Raw genomic sequence first — 23,845 nt, 5'->3', positions numbered from 1 at the left:
AGAAAACAAGCAATAAAATACAGTAACACCACCAACTCCACAACAGAAAAAATTAACATTCACTGGTCACTATTATCTATCAACATCAATGCACTCAAATCTCCAATATAAAGACACAGACTAACAGAACGGTTGCAGAAACAGGATCCAACATTCTGCTGCATCCAAGAAACACACCTCTGCAACAAATATAAACACTACCTCAGAGTAAAGGGCTAGAAAAATGTTTTTCAAGCAAATGGGCCCAGAAATCAAGCTGGGGTATCTATCCTAATATCTAATAAAATAGACTTTCAACCAAAATTAATCAAAAAAGATGAAGAGGGGCACTTCATTCTCATCAAAGGAAAAATCCACCAAGAGGACATCACAATTCTGAACATCTAAGCCCCAAATACAAGAGCGCCTACATTCCTAAATGAAACATTATTGAAGCTTAAATCAGACAATGATCCCAACACCTTAATAGTAGAAGACTTCAACACTCCACTCTCACCAACGGACAGATCATCTAGACAGAAGCTAAATAGGGAAATAAAGGCACTTACAGAGGTCCTAAATCAAATGGGCCTAATAGATGTCTACAGAACTTTTCACCCAAATTCAAAACAATATACCTTCTTTTCAGCACCTCATGGAACATTCTCCAAAATAGACCATATAGTTGGTCACAAAGCAAGCCTCAACAGATACAAGAAGACTGAAATAATCCCTTGTATTCTGTCTGACCATCAACGAAATAGCAAAAAGCCTACAGATACAAGGAAACTGAATAACTCGCTACTCAATGACAGCTGGGTTAAGGAAAAAATAAAGAAAAAAATTAAAAGACTTCCTAAAATTCAATGAAAATGAAGGCACAACATACCCAAACTTATGGGACACAATGAAAGCAGTGCTAAGGGGAAAATTCATAGCACTGAGTGCCTTCAAGAAGAAATTTGAAACATCTCATACAAGCAACTTAATGGCCCCACTGAAAGCCTAGAAAAAAAAAAGAAGAAGAAGAAGCAGACGTACCCAAGAGAAACAGATGGCTGAAAATAATCAAACTCAGGGCTGAAATCAAGAAATTAGAAATAAATAAAACTATTCAAAGAATCAATGAATCCAAGAGCTGGTTCTTTGAGAAAATCAACAAGATAGACAAACCCTTAGCCAAACTAACTAAAAGGCAGAGAGAAACTATCCAACTCAGCAAAATCAGAAATGAAAAAGGGGACATAATTACAGACACTGAGGAAATCCAAACAATCATTAGGTCGTGCTACAAAATCCTGAATGCCACAAAATTTGAAAATCTAAATGAAACTGATAATTTTGTTGGTTCTGATCCTTAAGGAGTACAGGTTGTCATGTCATGTCAGGTAAGAGTTCACGTTAGCATGGTATAGACAACGCCAGGTAAGACCGACCTGGAGGGATATTACAGTGATAACACAATGCTGGACTCGTGCAAACTTCAGCAAAACTTACTTGATATAAGGCTGAAACACTGCCTACTCTGGCTCTCACTGGCACAAAGAAGCAATAAAATACCTAATATCCTGTAACTTCAATGCAAAGACAATGGCCTCAGGATTTAGACAAATCTCAGTGATAACAGCTCATTTATATGAAAAAGACCATTTATTTCAAAATAACTTCTAAGATTCAAGGGGGGGGTGAAAGAGAGAGAAGGGCTGGATAGGAAAGCATCCGATTACTAACATACAAACTAAATTTCATAAAACTATATATTTAGTCATAGACACTTTCAACTTTAATATTACAGTTACAATTTAAGTATATTTCCTAGAAAGAGTAAGTAAAATGAAAAAGATCATGGAAGAAGAAAAAAATCATATTTAGTCAGATCTAGAATTCATCTTGGGTTTTTATTAGCCAGAAGATGGTAAAAATTTCCCATCTGAGTGTTTGGTTAGAAAATAAATATATGATGTGTTATTTTAGCCAAAGAAGCAATTCAGCATCCTCTCTTGTGCCTATGGATGCTTCCTGTCTGTGAATGCCAATGTTCTATTTGTCATTCATCATTGTTTTAAAAATGGTAATGTTTGTTTATGTGTGTTTAACAATTTCATTACCAGTTTTTGCATATGTAATATCAAATATAGTAAAAACAGGACAATGCTTTACAGTTTCCATTACTACTTTGGGTTTATTGTTTTTCATTCCTAATTTATGTAGCTTTTACTTGTTATGGTCATTGCTCTGGATTGAATCACCATTAATTTTCTATCTTTCCTTCAAGATTTACCTTGTCTTTGTGTATGTGTATGTACAAGCTCCCATATTAACGTGGCAAATTTTTACCAACTGAACTATCATCTTAGCCCCAAGATTGACTGTTTCTTTTCCCAAAGCATGTAGTATTAAACTATAATATTAGGTTTTTTCTTTAGGTTTCCAGATTTCAAACCTGTCCTACTATTTAGGGCTTTACAGTTTATATAATTGTTTACATTAATTCCTTTAAATAAATAGTTTTTGTATTAAAAAAAAAAAGAAGCAATATTCAGAGTTGATAAAATATTATCTAAAAGGTCCAGAATTCAAAAAAAGTATGGGTCATGAAAGAAAGTGTGGCCTCAACACAGGAGCAAAAGCAAGCAGCAGAAACACCTTTGAGAGAGTCCAAATGTCAGGATACACAAAGACCATACATGATCACATGCTAGAAAAAATGTTGAGGCCACAGAGTTCAGCCTATAATCAGTAAAAAACAGGACAATAGTTATTGCAGTATGTTAAGGGAGTATTTAAAAGGTCAATGCGATACCTTGAATGAACCTCAAAAACTTCATGCTGTGCGAAACTATTTACAAAAGAGATACATGTACTGAATGCCATCACTTATCAGAAACTGTTAGAAAAGGCACCGCCATCTAACGTGTCAGCGGTTGCCTACAGCTGGCACCATGGGAGAAGACTGACAACAAAAGAGCACATTTCAGAGCGGTAGAAACATTCCATGTGATTATAATAGTGTTGGATGAAAAGATATATACGTGCATACACTAAAATTCATCAAATTGAATCAGACCTCTGGACATTAAAAAGAGACATAATCACTTTCTCCAGAAAAAAAGTATGTTTGTATAATTTTTCATACAATTTAGGTGCTCCAGAGATAAAGTCTCTCAAAAATCCATGGATCCAAAATGAAGAACTAATACACATATACAAACATAGTGCTATAAAAATAAGAAGACTGTTAGCCCGGGTATATGTGCACATTATCTGTGAAGAGGACAGAGAAGCATTAGCAGCGCAAAAGCAGCTTTCTCAAGAATACCTAGCTGACACACAGTAGCAGCGACAGAACAGAGACGTGCTTTTTCACTGTCATCACTGCAAACTAGAGTAAGGATGGAGACGTCATTCCCACCTGTCCCTTACCCTCAGGTTGATGGTGCAGATTATAAAACTCTCGGGCAATGATATCCGCTACCTTCTCACACCATTTTTTTGATGGACAAAAGAGTAATACTGAATGGCTATCACGAACGGTCTCATAACATAAACTAACAATGTGATCTTCATCTCCCTGAAAAAAGAAAGAGAAATAGCTACATCACTCATACCTTCAAAACATTTCACACTGGGTTAAAATTATACATTTTGTCTCATAAGAAAGGTTTTTCTACTCAAAGATATAATAAAAATCATTTACAATAAAAATAAACTTTATTAATGCTGATGAGTAAAAAAATGTTTATGAGTTCACGTCATGTTTATTAAGCTCTAACCTCAGGTCAATAAAACAAAGCGCCAATTGGTAAGGGGTTTGTTTACAATCTCACTGAGAAACACCGTGAGGGAGTAAACCACCACATGATGTGCTGAAGGAAAAAGATTTGCAATATTTAGTCTCATATTTGATACAGATATCCTAAAGGAGAGGTTTCCCTGAGCAAACAAGTGAGCTCATATGTGAAGGCAGAGGACATTATCTTAACGGAAAGCATATGTTCCCAACACAGCAAATGCCCTGTGGATGCTTCTCCATTCGGGAAGAATGTGAGCAGGAATATGAGGGGATAGCTTTCATTTATCAAGTACTTTTCAAGTGCTACACACATACACACACACACACACACACACACACACACACACACACACACAATCATACTGAATTCTTACCAAAACCAAGTATAATACCCTATTGTAAAGACAAAGATAGAAGGTTCAGAAAGCTTTTATGACTAAACTAATAATGCCTCAGCCATTTTGAATACCTCTCTTCATTGTCAGAGGAAAGTCTATCTGACTCTTAAAATAATAATCTTTGGGGCTGGAGAGATGGCTCAGTGGTTAGAAGCACTGGCTGCTCTTCCAGATGGCCAGGTTCAATTCCCAGCACCTATATGACAGCTTACAACTGTCTGTAGTGCCAATTCCAGGAGATCTGGCACCTTCACAGACATGCATGCAAGTGACACACCAATTCATATAAAATAAAAATAAATAAATCTTTTTAAAAAGCAATAATCTTCTCATCCAATATACTTACTATATAGTAGATCTACATTCAACAAATGTCAAGTGTTCCCCATGAGTGTTTAATATAAACTAAACCATAGGAAAATCTTCTCATTGAGTAGAAAAAAATCCATTTTAAGTGTTTATGCTATAGATCAGGAAATAATGGTCATTTGAATTGAAAGCACACTACATTCTCTTTCTCACTATCCTTATTAACTGCTTAAGGTAAAACTGATTAGGTTAATAAAATTCTAACAGATACATAATATACATTCAGCTACTGTGCAAGCTGTAATTATACAATTAAAAGCTGTTAGCAGCTTGGTAGGAAGCACGAAGGCACTGACAGTAGAGGTGTAACAACAATGCTTTACCTTCACTTGGAGCAGGGGTTGGAATTCTCTCACAAGCTTCATTGAAGAATCATATATGGAATTACCTATTTTTATTGACTCCAAAAGCGGTACAGGGCGAAAGTCAGTATGGTAAAGTTCAGCATTCAACCAGGAAGCCACAAGCTGCAAATTAGGAAGTGTAGCACTCATGCCAACAATCTGCACAGCATTAGACAGAGAACTGGTTGAATCTGCCTGGCTGGAAAAACAAATGAAAATCGCATGAAGAAATATGCAGAAGTAACACATAGTACTGCTGATAGTATTCTTGGTCATGGCCCTTGGTACACAAATGCAGACATTTCTTTACAGTACAGATCTGGGAATAAAATTACTAGATCACACATCACCGGCCAGATAGTCAAATTTAATGAACGATAAGATGCTTTCCAGGGAGACTGTACCAAAGTAGCATTCCCACATCTGTGTGTTCTACTGCTCCACTATCTTGTCACCATCTGACAACTGTAAGTTAATCATTTTAGTAATAAACATTATGGAGAGACTACAGCAATACTTAATTGAAGAAGTAACGCCTCTGTAATGATCAATGATGTTTTGTGCCATTTCATACGTGCAGACTATTTGGACCCTCTCTTGCAAATGCCTATGTAAGCCTCTCACTGATACACTGCGTTGTTTTTTTTAGTCAGTCGTAGCATTTTTATACATTTGACATAAAGTTAGTCCAAAGTGTATTATTTAATTTCTGAACATGTAAACATTTTCTAGTTATGTTTTCCTTGCACCTAGTAGGGATAGCACAGTATACTGAACACCAAGCCATCAAACAATAAAGATCTTTTCAAAATCAGGAAATCAGTCATTTCAAGTACTTACCACGATGCTGCTTTCCGAGTAACATAGCAAATCTTAGTCAGCAAAAGTTCCAGAAGATACCCTCGGTGAGAGTCCCCCAGCATGTGTAATTCATCCACAACCACCATTCCTAGGAGGATTTTGCACATTGACCTTTTACAAAACTGTACAGCTCTAAGAATATTAAGGCAAAGCAGCCCACGTCTAACAGCAAATAGCTGTCATAAGATCCTGAAAGCGATCTACCATAAAGGAAAAGCCAGATTCTGCATAGTTGCCAAGTCTTGTCCAAGATGCCTTAAGCATCTTAAACAAACTGTCACCATATACTCTAATTACAAAAAGTTAGTGATTAGCTTACTCAGGGCTAACAAACCCACTAAAGCCCGTATGTTAGTTTTCATTCTATTGCTGTGATAAATGCCATGACCAAAAGCAACTTGGGGAGGGAAGGGTTTATTTGGATTATACTTCCCCATCACAGTCCATCATTGTAGGAGGTCAAGCAGGAACCCAAGGCAGGTACCAAGAAGCAGGAACTGGAGCAGAGGCCACAGAGGAGTGTTTGCTTTCTTATATGTGCCAGGAATACCTGCTTAGGGATGGCACTGCCCTCACTGAGCTGGATCCTTCCACATCAATTTTCAGTCAAGAAAATGCCTGATAATTGATGCTAATTATTGCATGCCAATATAATAGCAGCATTTCCCAGATAGGTGTAGGTTTCTGTCAAGTTGACAAAACCATCCAGCACACTTGGGGAAATTTACCTGTTACCTCAGACATTTTTCTAAATTGGTAGTTTTGTAGAAATAAATAGATAATAACTACCCATCTCAGTTTTTCAGTGTTAGTGATTTTAGCTATTAGGAAATACACCCTAATTATGTTTAAAAGTTACTCACAGCATTCAGGAAGCTGAGGCAGAAGTGCTGTGAGTTCAAGGTCAGCCAGGGGTACAGAGTGAAATACTCCCTCTACCCAAAAAAAAAAAAAAAAAATTATTTGAAAAAAGAACAGAATTGGGCAGTGAAGAAAAAGATGGTTTTACCAGGTTTTTAAAGATATGACAGCTAGTGTCACACTGAACATATGATCATAATGCCCTTCTCTAATGCCTGAAGAATTAAGCCAATCTAAGCTCCAAAATCATTAAAAATTAATTATGAACCAACTTTTTCTTCAGTTTTCTATTTTCACTTTTATAATAGAAAACTCTATACTATATGTTAATTATACAACATAATGGGTCTCACTAAGTACTTTCATCTATTCATGAACTGTACTTGTGATGGCTATCCTTAGTCATCAATTTGACTACAACCGAAAATGGAAGGCACTCCTGTGAGGGATTTTTGCTTAATTTCAAGTAGGACATCGTGATGTTTCAGGTAGAAAGACCGGCCTTTAACCCTGACCCTGAGGTAGAAAGACACACCCTTACTCCGGGCCATACCTTCTGCTGGAAGCCTGTGTAAAGACAGGAAGAGGGAAGCTTCGTTCCTGGCCTGCCTGCCCTCGCCATGCTAGCAAGTCCATTCCTTCACTGGCATTAACTAGAGCCTACTTTGGGATTCCAGCCTCACAGACAGAACAACTACTGGATTCTTGTTCATAAGCAGTCATTATTGGATTAACTGGACTGCAGCCTTTAAGTCATTCTAATAAATCCCCTTTCTATGTATTGAGATTCATTCTATAAATTCTGTTACTCTAGAAAACCCTAATGCAGTAATTAACACATTTACCCCTCATTACCCTGTTACTCCATACCGCCTCATACTGATCCCCTTATTTTTCCCAAACAGTCTTTTTTTTTTTTTTTTACTTTAATATTTGTTTTAATCTAACTTTTAAGTAACAGGAAAAAAAATAGATTTGTTTTGAGTCAAACTTTGGTAAAAATAATGATTACAACTCTAAACATTTGCCTAAATCATGATTTTGCTTGTGGCTTCATTTTATATTCTTTACCCATTCATTGACTGTTCAGTTCATTCACCCATTTATTGGTTGGATTATTTACTCTTTTGTTGTTGAATTTTTGAGTACTATGCATATTCTGGGTTTTAATCTCTGACTACATATATAATTGGTGTAGAAGGTGGGTCCAACCAAGCACATTTCTTACTCTTCCTGGCAAAGTTAACACAAGAGAGTAGCAATGAAGAATGACAGAGCCTCAAGAATATCCTGTCTTTTATAAAGTTCAAAAATGCAAGAAGAGACTAGCGAGATGGCTCAATGGGTAAAGGGACTTACTGTCAAGCGTGATAACCTGAGTTTAATCTCCAGAACACACATCCGGAAGGAGAGTCAGCTCCCACAAGCTGTCTGACCTCCCCATGTGTGCCATGCCACACGCACACTCACACCCATGAAAATTAAATAAATAATTGTGAAAATCAATTTTAACGCAAGATAGCAAAACCAATAAAAGAAAGACATAGTAACAGACACTTTTTAAACATGAAGTTCCTGAAATTACCTCAGCCAGTTCTTGCCTCCAAAACCAGATGTCAGAAAATAAACAGTATAGGTCATGGAGGAAACACGGTTTCACTTCATTCCACTGAAAACAGCAACACGAAATACTTGTTTAATGTTATAACTTGCTTACCTAACAGATCCATCTTATTTTCCTCAATGAGGCGATTGACCAGCCCATTGGCTCTTTCAATAGTGCAAACAGCAATGTCCAAGGAGGAGAAACGTCCAGCTGGTGAGGTGCTGCCCATATAGCCATCTACTTTTATTCCTACTTCCTGAAACAGACTCTAAAGTAAAAAGAAATAACACAAATGGAAACTTACAATTTGAAGAGTTACAGTTAGGTTCTATCCCAGAACATTGACAAAAGTATTTAAAGATGTTTGCTTCTGGTGAAGACTTTTATAATCACATACTAAAAAATATAGAATCATATACTAAAAACTGTTTAGATTTAACAAAGCTTAGCACAGATATTTCCATTAAAAAGAGTAAAATGTCACTTAATAAATGGTTCAGTAACCTAAGTTCTAACAGCTATTACAGAAATTAAAACTGGAAAACATTGAAGTTCTACATGTCTAATCCAATAGCAGAAAGTAGTTAATTTTAATACTAGTATGGCATTTTAAGGAACAAATTTACAAGGAAAATACTCTTATCCTACTAAAGATTAGTTTTTTCATATGATGGAAGTAAAACTTTCAAAAGTTAAATTCAGTGGGGTTGATATTAACTTTTTGGCTTAACTTTTAACTAACATACCTTCTCAATAAAAGGAATCCTTCATCGTTTTGTTACTCTGAGTCTAAGTTGAGAGGAGGTTACTGAGTAGGACCAGCTTTGTTGGCTATTTGGCCTCTGAAATAACCGTTAAAAAGATTTGTAAAACCACAGAACTTTAGAGATGGTCATTTAGTCAATTCCTTCTGAGAGTTTAAGTTTGTTGAGTTATAGCACTGTGAGTGATCAGCCTCAGTTTACAGATAAAAACCACAAGGCCCTGCAGATTGTGTGCCTGGGACACGAGACGAAAATCCAGATTTCTGACTAGTATGTACAATGATATCTATTCAAACAGCACACTACTTCAGTAAAGAATTCAGTCTTTATTTTTTCTAGCTGATGAACACTGTATTTGTGAAAATGCCTTAAAAACTGTGGAAAATTGCATTAGCAGAAACTATGACTCATTTAACAAGACAGAAGGTCTGACCGCAGACTCAATGCATCCCCTTAAGCGCAAAAGAATCTTCCTTTCAGTCCCTAAGTTTTCTCAGTGGTCCTCAGTTAGAGAGGGACAGGCTTCTGTAACATGTTTTTCTCCATACTTCAATCTATTAACCCAACTATTCGGTTTAAATGCTCATTTTTCATTAGCAGTTGCACGCTACTCTTTACTTCCTATGAAAGTTTATCATTTTTATACAGTATTCCCCACGCTGCCAGGTTGGGGAATACTTTATACTGCTTTATGCAATAACAATATTTAATACTTTATACTGCTTTATGCAATAACAATATTTAAATTCCCTCTTTTGGATATGTCTGTTTTGTTAGTAGTACTGAGCTATAATTTCCTCAGGCCTCTTTTCACTCTTTGATACATGGTTTCACAAACTAGCCCAGGCAATCCTCCCACCTCAGAATCTCAAGTAGATCTGATCCCATGCCTGCACTGCCATGCCCAGCTGTCCCACTTAACTATTAGGGCTTTTAACCGTCAGCTTTTAGAGCTACATACCTGTGATTGAAAAACAAACAAACAAACAAGACCTTCATTTTCCATTTCATTTTCTACCCCCTCAAAATGAGTAAAGCCAGTGCTACCAATGATAAACCTTTCACTATTTCAAACAACCAAAACCATTACCTGGAGGTAGTATTTCTTCTCTTTAGCCACAGACACAAAGGGCAGAATGAACAAAGCTTTCTTCTGCATTTCCAAAACCCGCTTCAACATAAGTAACTCTGCAACAAGAGTCTTCCCAGCGCTTGTAGGAGCTAAAATGTGATTATTCCACAAAATTATGAAGAAAAGTAGCATTTACGACAGTGCATCAAAAACTGTTGTAAGCCAAACCCAGTATTGCAAGTGTGGGGCTAAAACCTTAAACAGAGGGTTTTTATTAAGTTCTTTGTTTGTTTGTTTGTTTGTTTGTTTTCTGAGACAGGATTTCTCTGTGTAGTCCTGGATGTCCTTGAACTCAGAGATACGCCTGCCTCTGCCTCCTGAGTGCTAGGATCAAACCACCATCTGGTTGGTTTTTAAGTCTTTTTTTTTTATTTATTTAATTCAATTTACATCTCAGTCATAGGCCCCTCCCTCCTCTCCTCCCTTCGACATCCGCTTAGAATAGGGAAACTCCCCTGCCAAGACACCCCAGCTCATCTATTCACATGAGGACTGAGTTTGTCTTCTCCCCTGGTTTTTAAGTCTTTATATTATAAATTAATAATGAACATTACTGAGAACCTTACTAATTTTGTTTCTTTAAGAACTTGACTGAATGGGTTTTAAAAAAACCTCTATGAACACCTTTAAGGTAAGACAGATGCTAAGACAGAAATTGGGAGGATCTGTAAGCATCAGAAACATCATGTGAAAAGTCCTGGAGCAGAGCCGGAGATGCTCTGATAACAGCAAGCAATTTCATGAGCCTGGAGTACAAAAAAGGAAAGCTATTTAAGAACAAAATAAGTAAATAAAACCGTCAGTGGTTGGGTTGGGCCTGGGCCTGGAGAGACAACATAGCTAAGAGAGTATACTGTTCTTAGAGAGGACATAAGTTCAATTTTTAGCACCCAACCAGAGTTTGAATTTCAGCATCCATATTAGGCAGCCCACATGGTCGGTCTGTAACTCCTGCTCCAAGAGATCTGGCATCCTCTCTGATCTCTGTACAAACTGCACTTACAGTGCCACACCCATACACAAACACATATATTCATACATAATCAAAGATAAAGGTGTTTAAATGCTACTCGAAGAAGAGTGTTATAATCCTACCATCTAAGGATTTTTTTTTGTTGGGGGGCGGAGTCTATTCTGAATGCAATGCAATATGACTAACATGTTCTTAAAAAACAAAGTGAAAAGGGTAATTTATAGTGATTACTTTGGCTACGGAAGCGGGGCAAGACTAGAGAAAACCGTAAGTGAGTTACAAGGGTCTTGCCAGAGCTAGAAGGAAGAGTGTGAGCTATACCAGGTAATGGATCCAGGAACAGAAAGTCCACAGACTCAACATATATTTAAGGTAAAAATGTCTTTGATGATTGTGTGAGTTGCTGACCAAAATTATACGTGACTTAAGAAACTGAAATGACTAGCCCATTCCTCCACTGCAACCAAAGACACTGCTGTGCCCAAACCATCCCAAGCTTTTATACTTAACCCTCAGCACTCCAAGTCAGTCAGCCTCCCATTCTTCCACTCGCCCTCTAAGCTGCAAATTCACACAGCCAGGAAATGATACAGTTCTCAAACCCAGTCAGTCTGAACTTATGTGTACTTAGTGAATATCCTAGTTTTGTATAGCCTTAATTAAAAAATCTGAATGACTCAAAATTTCAGAGAAAACTGACACAAAGAAATTATATCTTATATTTGATCTGTAAGTCATTGTAGGAGTCACAGAGTTAAAATTCTACATATCAAAGTTGCCCTTGAAAACCCATGTAAAAGCTGGGCAGGTGGATCTCTGTGAGTTCAAGGCCAGCCTGGTCTACAAAGTGAGTCCAGGACAGCCAAGGCCACACAGAGAAACCCTGGGGGTGGGGAGATGAAAACTCATGTAAATCTTATAAAGTATAATACATATTATTTTGTACACACAATCCTGCACAAACAAGCAACTGAGATCAAATGAGGAAATAGCAGGTTGGCATCCCCCATTACAAACTCACTCTGAGACATATGTTCATTAAGCAAGTGGAATTTTTACTATATAAATTACAAATGTCCTTCTTTCCCCTTCTCTACCACATAATGGAACTTGCGTGATTTCAGTATGCAAATGATGACACTCCACTTATTTCACCAGTTATGAGGCATTTGCTTATCCATCTATGTAGAAGATGTGACCACACCAACAGAGAACCATTCACCCCAATAACTTTAGTGAAAGGAGTTTGCATAAATTTGAATACCTGAATAAACTAGATTCTTTCCTTCCAGGACTTGTCCAAGCAAAAGACACTCTGCCTGCCATTCGAACATCTTTTTTACGCCAAAGCTCTGGTATTTCTCCAGAACTGCTTCAGGGAGCCCCCAGTTTGCCAGTAGCAGCCGGTCTATCTGGTCATCAGAAACTCTTTGCTTGCATGTCCCTTTCAGGAAAACGAAAACAATTTATAATTACCTCCAGCATACAGTAGTTTAGCCCTCTACTACATGTTTGAAAAGAAACTGAAAACACACCGTGACCTCAAGACACTTAATAAGAAACTGATCCTTCACAGAAAGATACCAGCAAATTATTATTTACTAGATATAATTTTGAAAACTCCTAAGAACCACAAAGGAAAAATTGTGCTATACACACTGAATACAGAGTCTGGAACGATGAGGTGGGAGGAAGGTATTCCGTGAGTGTTAGGCAAGCTTTAAAGTGGTGAAAGAGGTTTCCGTTTATGTTTTAGTATTGAGATGTCTGCATAACCAAGGGCAAAGAATTATGAGATGCGCCGGTGCGAGGCTGTAATCCCAGCATTTGGGGAGCAGAATCAGGATCAACGGTTCGAGACCCCAGGCCAGCCTGACCTAGAGCAAGCCCTTGTCTCAAAGAGCAAAAAGGAATTAGGCTAACGGTCTGAGGAAACACCACAAATCCCTTCCAACTTTGCTCTGCAATCCAAACCGCCTGCATCCTACGCTACACCCGGCAGCGCGGTACTTAAACAATATGAAGTTGTACTGGACATTATTCGCAGCAAGCCCGCGACAGGGTTGACGGGAGCTGTCCAACCTAGAAATTGCTTCTGGGAAGCTTTAAAGACCGAAAAAAAAGGAAGAAGAAGAAGAATGGCGATATCTACACAGGCAGAGACGAGCATGCCGGCAGCCAGGAGGGAGGCCGCCCCCGGTGCCGGAGTACCAGCTCCGGTGGTGGACAGCATGGCCCTGCGGCCCTCAGGTAGTCCCAGGAGCGGTCTTGGTGTCCATGCCCCTGTGGCCATCAGGGCCCAGCTCGGCCCGGGTTGTACAGCCTATACCCCTGCTGCCCCAGGCCCAGTCGGCCCCGCTGTACCTTCCCCTGCGGCCCTGGGGCCGCGTCCCAGCCCCGGAGGTGGACTCAGCACCGGCCTGGACGGGAGCTGGGGGCTAACACAGCCGTCACCGTCTCCCGAGAACCAGTCGGAGCCGGATGATGAACGCCGCCGTTTCCCGTTCCGGCGCGGAAGACTCATTGCAGACAAGCTCCTCTCGGCTGTTCAGGGCACGATACAGTCCCAGGGGCCTCCCACGCGGGAGAATCCCAGCCCGGTGACAGCTACGGCCACCATCTTCCCGCCGCCGGCTTCAAACTCAGGCCTCCCGGTCCGCCCCGGAACCATAGAGTTCTCATGGCCGGGGTGACCCGACTACCATAGAGTCGTGAAGGAAGGAACAGCCCGCGCTGAAGTCTGGCTTCCGGCCTCCACCGGCGGCTAGGGAATGAAAACGGGATTGACACGTTAAAGGAGAGCAACTCCAGACTCTGCCTTCGTGGATTGTCCTAAAAACATTCCTCTTGTTTTTAATCCACTTCCGGTTTGAGTCAGGGAGGCTGTGCTGGCAACAAGGTGGGCTAACGAGCTGCCCTTGTGTGAATAGATTAGGAAAAGTATCTTCTTCACTATGTTTTTGTTTTGTTTTGTTTCGTTTTGGTTTTTTCGAAGATTGTTCCAGAAAGAATTAGGGCTTCTGGTAGGGCGTAATTTGTGCTGCTTTCCTCTCGTCGGCTACGTGAACTGAAGAAACGAGGGCGGGGCTGAGGCGAGGTGGGCAGAAGTCGCGCCTGCCCGGGTTAAACATTCCAGGCTGGTGGCTGGTTGGTGCCGAATTATTTTGGGCTATCTCGGCTCCTTAAATCGCCACTTGTTTGGTCACACAGCTCTGTCACACCCCTGTGGCTATTAAGTAAGTCTTTTTGGAATGTATTAACAGACCCTTAGCTTCCACCAACCCAAAAGCTAAGCATGCTGCCTACATCTGAGCCCCACAGCCCTACAAGCTATCTGATTACTTCCACCAATGTATCGTAAAATGACTTATTTTATAACTCTCTTTGCTCTGTAAATATTAAAAACTCCGTGAAACTGCTACCACAGAACGGTGTATAGAGCAATTTAAATCTGTGTTCCTGGGGCCAGGGTAATCCATATTTGATTTCAGAATAAACTATCAGTTATTCCCTTTGAGGTGAGAGCTTCACTTTTCGTGTTGACAGTTGATAGGGAAGGGACTATTTCTGCACTCAGGTGCTATTTCAAGCATTGTATCCTGAGGATCTCATGATCCTGAACAGATCCCATTAGTGCTGAAAGGAGAGGCTCTGAGAGTGCAAGAGGGGTCATTCTGATCAGGGAACTCATTAATAGATGTGCTTTCACCAGCTTCGGGACATAAACTAGTGCCTGTTCATTACGTAGTTCCACAGTTCATCTCACCAAGCCAACTAGAAGATGACAAGCCTATGGCCATTACCTGGGGGAAAGAAAACAAAAGAGAGAGTGGGGGTAGGGAATGAATTTAGGAAGCCATTACATGACCATATTCTAAAATCCCACCAGAGGGAGGCATTACTCCATGAAAGAAACACTTCATTCTTTTACGCATTTATTCACTCAGAAATTACCAGGCATCAACCAAATACTACACTCTGTTTGGCAGTGATGCAATGTGGAATGGTTCCTGCTCTGAAAGATACTGATGCAAACACTGAATAGATAAATTATACATTTAAATTATGACTACTGCTCGGGGGAAAATGAACAGAAATAGAGGACTAGCAAAGGAATCCTGACTTACAGTCACTGTGGAAACTGGGAACCCAGCTGTTGACCTACACAGTCTCGGTTTAAAAATGCAATAACTGTGCTACCTTGTGCAACTCGAATAAACCCTCATGTGCATACTTCCACACCCTATGATGGGAGGCATAAGAGTCTATTTACTTATCGTGTGATTGAGTGTGTATACAGGAGTCTATCAGGGCTGCCACAGGAGTACAGTTCAGAAAAAAAATTACATTTAAATATTCTAATAAGCCTCAATAATAATTGAACATTGTAATGATGAAAGAAAAAGCCAGAGGAATGTCCTTTGTTAGCCCAATCAAATACCAGTTTATTTTATTATGTGAACCATGGTCAAATGAGGAAAATCATTAAGAAAGCATAGAATGCTATGTGTCATCCTGCTACAAGCCTAAACAAAGCTTTAGATTTTACAATTCGCTTTTAAATCTTCAATATCTATTCCCAGTGTTTTTTGTTGTTTTTTTTTTTTTTAAGTCTTCAAAACTAACACCAAAGTTACTTCTCAAAAATATCAGTACCATAAGCCTGGCCATGAGCCCACACACAGGAGGTTGTAGGCCCTTGTAAGGCACCTACTGGTATAGATTTGCTAAATAGACATGTCAACCTGCCATCAAAAATGTATCCTTATGCCCATAGATTAATCTTATTCCGAACACTGGCAGAGAAACAGCTTTCTGTAGTTAATGCAGAGTCTCATAACTGGTCCCAGTGCCGAGAATAAATGACTGTTGAATGTTGAGCCTTAAGAGGGACATCTATGTAAGGCCTCCCAAGACTCAGAGAACACTTAGGAAGAGCACCCACATGATAAGCCAGACAGCAGCAAGAAAAAAAAAAAAAAGGTGAAAACTAATGTAAGGAAGGAAAGTGATTGAGTTCTTGGGTTTGATAACATGTCTTTTTAATTGCCTTCTCATGTACTTGTTGATGGAAGACAGAAGATAGTTAATCCTTAAGTAGACAGATATTGAGAGAGGGTACCCCAATATCAACCCCATCAAAGCTTAGGGAACATCCAGGAATGAGGGCAAATTTACCTCTAAGGACCTCTAATTTAGAGGGCTTGCCCCCACCCAAAAAAAATTACCCCCACTGCTGAGACCTTTTTTTCCTGTTGGGCGGGACAGTGGGCTAATTCTAAAGCAGCAGGTTCCCAATGCTAGCCACATATAACCCCTCAAAGTAGGTTTGGCTGGGCTAACTCCCTGCCAACTTTATTGTGGGCCACAGATAACAAGCCTGGGTGGGCTAGGAGAGCTGCTTTTTTTTTTTTTTTTTCTCCAGGAGAATTTCAAAGTTCTACACTCAGTCTGGTCCTTGCTGTCATTTAAATTGGCCTAACCAGATAAATGCATTCTGATTGGCCCAATTCAAAAAGGAAAGAGAGCCAAGCTTTGATCCTATTAAAAAGTATATAATCCAGACTGCCCTGAGAGGACAGTGTTTCCTCTCTGGGCCCCATCCCCTGTTTTATGCAGGGGGCTTACTCTGACATTGTGTGATTATATACTATCTCTGCCAAGATAAATCTTATCAGAATTGGACTACAAAGCTCTTGTCCTGTCATTCTTTACTTGACAGAAAAACAGACTGTAGACAGAGCTAGCTCACAAACCAGATTACTTAATGCTAGATTACAAGTGATGGGGAGAGGACAACAGAAAACAAATTTAAAAATCAACAAAAGCTATCACACAAAAGGGTGAAATACACATATCGGACTCTGACACGGTGGCTAGACAGGCAGAAGCTCAGGAAGCTGGAGAGCAGACAACAATGGAGAAACAGAGCAAGTCCTAATGAGAATGCAGAAGAACAGACCTTAGGACTGTCCAGAATTTTGAAATTCAAGTGCATTCAAATTAAAGACAAAAAAATGAAATGAAGATAAGATAAATACAAATAAGTCTTTCTTAGACACTTTTAGATAAAAATAGAAATTGTGGAAGAAATATAACTGTATAAAAATAAACTACACATTAAAATTACCTTCAAATGAACAAAACTTTAAACACTGGAACATTTCAAATAAATACATTATATGCTTGCCTAACCTATTGTTTTGAGAATAAAAAGATAACAAAGACATTTGAAGGGACTTTGAAATTATAATTAATAAACCCTCATCAAGTGGGCTACCTATGAGTCCAAATCAGAAAGAACAAACCATCTCAGCAGAAAAAAAAAAAATTAGATGAAAGAAACAACAGTGATCAAAGAACTCAAATGTGATTCAGCCTAAACAAACATTTATGACAATAACAACAATAATAATAATAATATAGCTACTGTTAAGAGCATGAAAGCAAGCTTGCCCTAAAACAGAAGGCAAAAATAATATGAAAGATTAAATTTAAACATGAGTTCAGTGTTTAAAGGCTGAATACTTTATTTGGGGGGAGGAATATAAGAGAAAGTGAGCAATTTTTAAAGCTAAAATAATAATAACAACAATAATAAACCTTAGGAAGCAGCTTGGAGGGTTGACGCAAGGCAGGAAAACTAAAGGAAAAAACAATGATGAGTCTATTCCATCACAGTTGCACAAGTCTCTAAGCATACTCTTACGGATAAGAAGGAAGAAGGGGAGGCAGAGAGGGAGGGAGGGACATCAGCATGTGATGGTAGGTATTACTAGTAATGAAGGGCCAGAACCTGTGCCATCATAGTCTTAATAAATCAGGTTTAACCAACCTATCCTTTAAAAAAACAATTAACAATTGTCAATTAAACAAACAAGAAATAGTTAAAAGAAGAAAAGGGGAGAGTTAGTCAATGGGGTAACACTGGGAAAAGGTACAAAGAGATTCAGTCATTTGCCTCAGGTCCATCTTCAGGGTTCTGGAAGTTCAAATGGAGGACGATGGTGCAGTGCTTACCAGGGCTGTCCCTGAACCTTTGTTGTCTCACCAGCCAAGTGGTCTGAGCAGTGGTCCACACTTGTGGGCTCTTGTGGGTAGACAAGTCCTCTGGCCTCTACCAGGCTTCAACATTTTTCTTCCAGCATGAGATTTCTAGGGGGGATTCAAACTCCCTGGGGTGTCTTCTTTCAAGTCTGGATACCCAGAGTGAGGGCACAAATGTCTCTAATTGATCTCTACTTCTCCCAGGTTCAGTGGTTACATAATCATACTAAGAAATCACATTTAAATGCAAGGCTTTTTACCATTAGGACATACACACAACCTATATGCTCAGAATGAAACCCATCAAGCAGGACTGAAATGGGCATTCCAGGAGTTAATGGTAGAGAGAGAAAAAGGACAGAAATGGGCATCAAGGTAGGGTCTGAGATGGTTCCGTTCACAATGAAGGGAATAAGAAAGGACAGGACTCCAGGCTGAGAGGTCATGAGTTTAGTAATCTGTTAGGTTTGCAGATTTGCCAGGCTGTGTGCCCCTGGCCTAAGCTGCTTGCCAGTCACTGTGTTTTATCCAGACATGGATCAACACCCACCAGTGGGAGACCAGCCACCACTATTTTCTGAGCCAGTATTGGTGCTTGTGTTTCTATCTTGTGTTCAACGTGGCCCTGGTGGGGAGCACGCTCTAGCCGTCTTGGTTCATTGGCTTCTTTGTTGGACCTGATGGTGTTAGCTGCAGAGTCCCAAGGTCCTTCCTGGGAAAGTGGGGGACGGACTGTGCATACAGCACTCCATATGCAACTGCTGTAACTGGCCAGACTGTACAGGTCTCTAGCCGTAACTGAATGAGGATCCGATAAATCATGTACACCTTGTCATCTGGATGTTATGCTCTAGATGATTTTTGTCCAGGGTGAAAATATAGATCTAATCTCATTCTGCGGCAGGTAGACATTTGGTTTTGCTACGCATTTGCTAAATAAGATTTTTTTTTTCCCTACCGCGTGATTTTGACACCTCCATAAAACAAAATGGGGAGTGGCTATAGCTTTGTTGGTTTGTTTCCTGGTGCCCTGCCTACCTCTGTAGGCATAAGATTGTTAATTTTTCCCCTCCCATGTCTGGTTACAATTTTTTTAAGATTTATTTATTATTTATACAGCATTCTGCCTGCATGTGTGCCTGCAGGGCAGCAAAGGGCACCAGATCTCATTATAGATGGTTGTGAGCCACCATGTGGTTGCTGGAAATTGAACTCAGGACCTTTGGAAGAACAACCAGTGCTCTTAACCTCTGAGACATCTCCCCAGCCCCTGGTTAAAATTCTTGTTCTGAGAATCTCCTGTCTGAATGTTGCATAAACTCTGCTCTCCAATTGTCCCTTGATATGCCAATAAAGCAGCTCAAGGCCAATCCCCTGAGCAAGAGAGAGAATAGTGCTGGACTTCCTGCCAACCAGGGGAGGAGGAGGGAGAAGAGGAAGTAGGGGATTCAGCCAGGAGAGAGGTCCAGGGGAGACCAGAAGAAAGGTCAGCAAGAAAAGCTACAAAGTGCAAATATCTTGGGGTGCACGCTGGGATTAGATTAGAAATTAGATGAGAGGGTTAAGAGTTAAAACTGCTCAGTTCTTGTGCTGTGAAGCTTATTAAAATAATATACTAGGGTTAAGGGAGAAACTGAGAAACAAACACAGTTTTATAAAAATAACTTACACATGCCTGTCTTGTTTTTATGCCAGTACCAGGCCATGCTTGTCACTCTGGTTCTGTAGCATAATTTGGGTCAGGTATTGAATACCTCCACCTGCTATTTCTCTTGGGATTCTTTGGCTATTCATGGTCTTTTACAGTGCCATACAAATTTGTGGATTTTTCCAGGTTATTGAAGAGCTGTATCATAACTTTTTAAAACAGTTGCATTGAATCAATAGATTCCTTTTAATATAGGCCTTTTCACAATATTAATTCTGACCATCCAGGAGTATGAGAAGTCTCTCCATTATCTAATATAACTCTTGTTTTTCCTTTTTTCATTTTTTTCTTTTTCTTTTTCTTTTTTTAACAGATTTCTCTATATAGGCCCTGGCCATCCTGGAACAAATGCTGTAGACTAGGCTAGCTTTGAACTCAGAGATGTGCCTGTCTCTGCCTCCCAAGTGCTAGGATGAAAGGCGTGAGTTACCACCACCCAATTTCCTTTTTCCATTTTCATCGTAGAGGACTTTTACATAATTGATTCCATTTGTTCCTAGAAATTCTATTTTCTGGAAGCTATTATGAATGAAATTTTCCCTCTAACTTCCTTCCTTTCAAGTTCACTTTGGATACATGAGAAGGCTACTGATTTTTGTGCACTGATCTTGTATCCTTCAACTTTGAAGTATTTATTAGATCCAAGCGTCTTCTAGCAGACTCTATGGAGTCTTACGTATAATTGTGTCATCTGTAAACAGAGGCAGTTGGACTTCTTCCTTTCCTCTTTTTACCTTTTTTTGTCTTTCAGTTGACTTGCTGCTGTAGCTAAGACTTCAAGCACTGTATTGAACTAGAAAGATAATGTTACAGGAAATTCTCGGGCTTTCTTGGTTTAGTATGCTTTCCATAGATTTGCTGTATGTCACCTTCCTAAGTTTCAGGTATGATATGATCCATCTACACCTAATGTCGCCAGAATTTTATCATGAAACCATGCTTAACTTTGTCTGCATCTATTAAAGTCTCCAACATTTAAGAACTTTTACCTTAGCCTTCCAAACTTATATTCTCCTCCTCCTCTTCTTCCTCCTCCTCTTTTTTTTTCTCCTTACCCTTTTGTTTTAACAAGGTCTTGCTACATAGCACAGGCTGGGCCTGAACTTCAAATCCTCCTGCCTCAGCAGGTTGCCTGCCACAACCCCTGGCCTAGTTGTTGTTGTTGTTGGTGGTGGTGGTGGTGTGTGTGTGTGTGTGTGTGTGTGTGTGTGTGTGTGTATGTGTGTGTGTGTGTGCGCGCGCGTGCGCTTGGGTTTTTGCAGGACTAGAGAATCTAACTCAGCACCTTGCACAAGGGAGGCAACTGAGCTGCCACTGAGCTACATCTCCAGTTCCCATCCAACTTTCCACAGCAATAACCCCCTTTCCCCACTTCCCTCTTGTAAAGCCTATCCAAGAAGAACTAGGATAATCTAGATGTTCTTTCTACCTCTCAGCCCACTCTGTGGGCGATGGACAGGAAGCAGTTGCCTATCCAGTAGGACTTATGGAGTGTGGTATAATACGTAATAGGTCAAATGGAGGGTTGCTATTAGTACATCCCTTACCCTCTCCATGACTAAGAATTTTATAGGAGGGGCTGGAGAGATGGCTCAGTAGTTAAGAGCACTGTCTGCTCTTCCAGAGGGCCCTAGTTCAATTCCCAGCAACCGCATGGTGGCTCACGACCATCTATAATGAGATCTGGTGCCCTCTTCTGGAGTGCAAGTGTACGTGCAGACAGAACATTGTATACATAATAAATAAATAAATCTTTTTAAAAAAATAATCTTCTAGGAACCCCAGCAAAATGTATGGTGGGTGTATACAGGGTTGGGAGACATGCTGAGAACTGAGTGAACTGAAATGAAGATTTGAAGACCTGGATGGTGGTGGATATTAATATGGCGGTGGATATTATATACCAGATATATACTGGATGGCGGTGGATATTAATTTATATACCAGATTTCCACTGACTTTTACTAACAATCTCACTGGTTTAAAATAACAATCATGAGAGTCTAGCAGGCAGCTGGGTGGTTCTGGCCGAGGCTAGGTTCTCTTGAATGTTTGAGTGTTGGCTGCCTCTAAACTTGTTTAAAATAGCCTATGTTGGGGAATATGAACCCTTCTTGTGGGGGAAGCCAGTCAGCACCCCCTCCTGAAGCTGGCACACAGGCATGCCTCTGTTTAGCTCATCAGTCATTCCCTTCGGCTCAGGAAAGTGTGATTGAGAATGAGAGCAAGACAAGAAAACAGAAAAGTCAGAGGGGAGGTCTCACAGGACATAACCTACAAAACCACTTGGCAGGATAAAGCCATTCTTTTTGTACGCTTTGTGAAACTTTCTAATAAAGAGAAATATGCAGGTGCACTGGATTAGAACTGCAATGATTGTAAGTGGGTTGGAATGTTGCCAGTCCAGAGAAAAATTATACTTTATTTTAGCCTGTCTTCCTGTCTGGTGTGCAATTGGCATGCCATAGAGAGTGTTTATTGAAAATAAAGTTTCGGTTTTCAGATATGCACAGCAAATGTCTAAGTTTCAGAAAGAAATCTACTCCTCACGGAGTAAGTTTTCCTAGGATATAACTGAAGTTGTAATATATAGATATCAATACACACTTATGTATGCTAAACACACACAGATTGCTAAATATATCAAGAGATTGCTCTTCCTTGTCACATTGCCTTGGAAAATAACTTGGCTCTTGCTTAAAATTCATTTGTAACTGAAAGTCTACCCTGTCTCTAAGCTTTTCACTTTTCCTTGTTTAATACCAGACTGACCTGCGGTTTCTCCCTTCTCTGCACCTTTCCTCTGTCTTTTCCTTCCTCCCTGCCTCTGTCCTGGGTATCTAACCCAGATCTTCCTGCATGCTGAGCGTGAGCATTCTGCACTGAGCCACCATTCCCCAGCCTACAGTTACTTTCTTTAATTTTCTTTTGAGCTAAAGCTGACAAAGTGTTTTTGGCCCTCTGGTTTCTATTCCCACAGTACCCCCGATGATGAGAAGGCCTCCCTGTGGCTCCTCAGTGCCACACTGTGGGCAATACGTGCAGTCCCAGAAGACACTTGACACCACACAATCAAGCCAAGTCCCCAGAGTCCTGCTCCCCAGTCCCCACGTCCCTCCTAATCTGCCCATCTTCTCTTGGAAGGCCCCTGTTCATCCTTTCAATGAGAGCAGTTTCAAGTCCATGTACTTGTAGACTTAGGGGATTCTAAATACGTGTGTTGTTTTGCCTGGTTTTCCAGAAGGGATCAGGGTGGTGGGACAGCCAGAAGCTGGACGCTCAGTTCTTGAACTCTCATTCTCCTCTGCTGCTTTCCTTGGATCTGAGAATCAGGCTGGCCTCTTCCGCCTCAAGACACACCTCCCAACCATGTCATAGACTTTACCTTTCAAAGTGACTTATAATTGCCTTGGTCGATCCGAACCTCCAACTCCATTCCTTTGTTTAATCTTATGTTGAATACTATTATAAAGAAGTTAGAAATAAATTGCTTCAAATGCCAACATCTCAGGCTCCCCTTGATAATTTATGCTTTAGGAAATCACTTTTAGCCAAATAATAACTGTTAAGAAAACATTACCATTATATACACTTGTTACATATGACCTGATTAATATAAAACAGAATGTTTTATTTATAAACATATTTTCATCTAGGAATCAGTGGATTACAATAAGCGAACATTGACTTTATACTAAACCCATTTTGCTTGAGGAGCTTTCCAAAGAAGGAAGAGCATGTCAAACACAGGGAGAGAATGGCTGATATTCTAAAATAATTAGGATACAACAACTGTGGCGTTGAGCCAAATGGGGAGTTAAATTTGATTTCTGCTTTAGAGTAATGGCTTATCCGAATTGTTGTGCATTCTATTATTGCATTCATTGTGTTTTGGTGAATAACATTTGTTGGGTATCATTTGTTGACAAAGCAAGTCATCAGTTAATCTGGTTCATTGCTGGTGTACCGATGCTAGAATCTGATGCTGTTTACATAATCAATAAAAATGA

At 39.8% G+C, this 23,845-nt stretch overlaps 1 protein-coding gene across 1 annotated transcript in view; it reads right to left on the bottom strand.

The window, feature by feature from the left end:
- Polq (DNA polymerase theta) overlaps positions 1 to 13,604 on the bottom strand; it is a 72,754-nt gene extending 59,150 nt beyond the window's left edge. The window contains exons 1-7 of the mRNA XM_055625064.1: positions 13,445 to 13,604; positions 12,345 to 12,524; positions 10,066 to 10,196; positions 8,323 to 8,479; positions 5,724 to 5,832; positions 4,863 to 5,082; positions 3,403 to 3,550 (exon numbers count right to left, since the gene is read on the bottom strand). Of these exons, the coding sequence (XP_055481039.1) occupies positions 3,403 to 3,550; positions 4,863 to 5,082; positions 5,724 to 5,832; positions 8,323 to 8,479; positions 10,066 to 10,196; positions 12,345 to 12,524; positions 13,445 to 13,604 (1,105 nt within the window). The remainder of the gene's footprint in view (positions 1 to 3,402; positions 3,551 to 4,862; positions 5,083 to 5,723; positions 5,833 to 8,322; positions 8,480 to 10,065; positions 10,197 to 12,344; positions 12,525 to 13,444) is intronic.
- Positions 13,605 to 23,845: the final 10,241 nt, after the last annotated feature.

The sequence above is a fragment of the Psammomys obesus genome, unplaced genomic scaffold, assembly GCF_907164565.1.
Source record: "Psammomys obesus unplaced genomic scaffold, mPsaObe1.curated_primary_1811, whole genome shotgun sequence".
Taxonomy (NCBI): Eukaryota; Metazoa; Chordata; class Mammalia; order Rodentia; family Muridae; genus Psammomys; species Psammomys obesus.
This window is presented reverse-complemented; position numbering and strand designations above follow the sequence as displayed.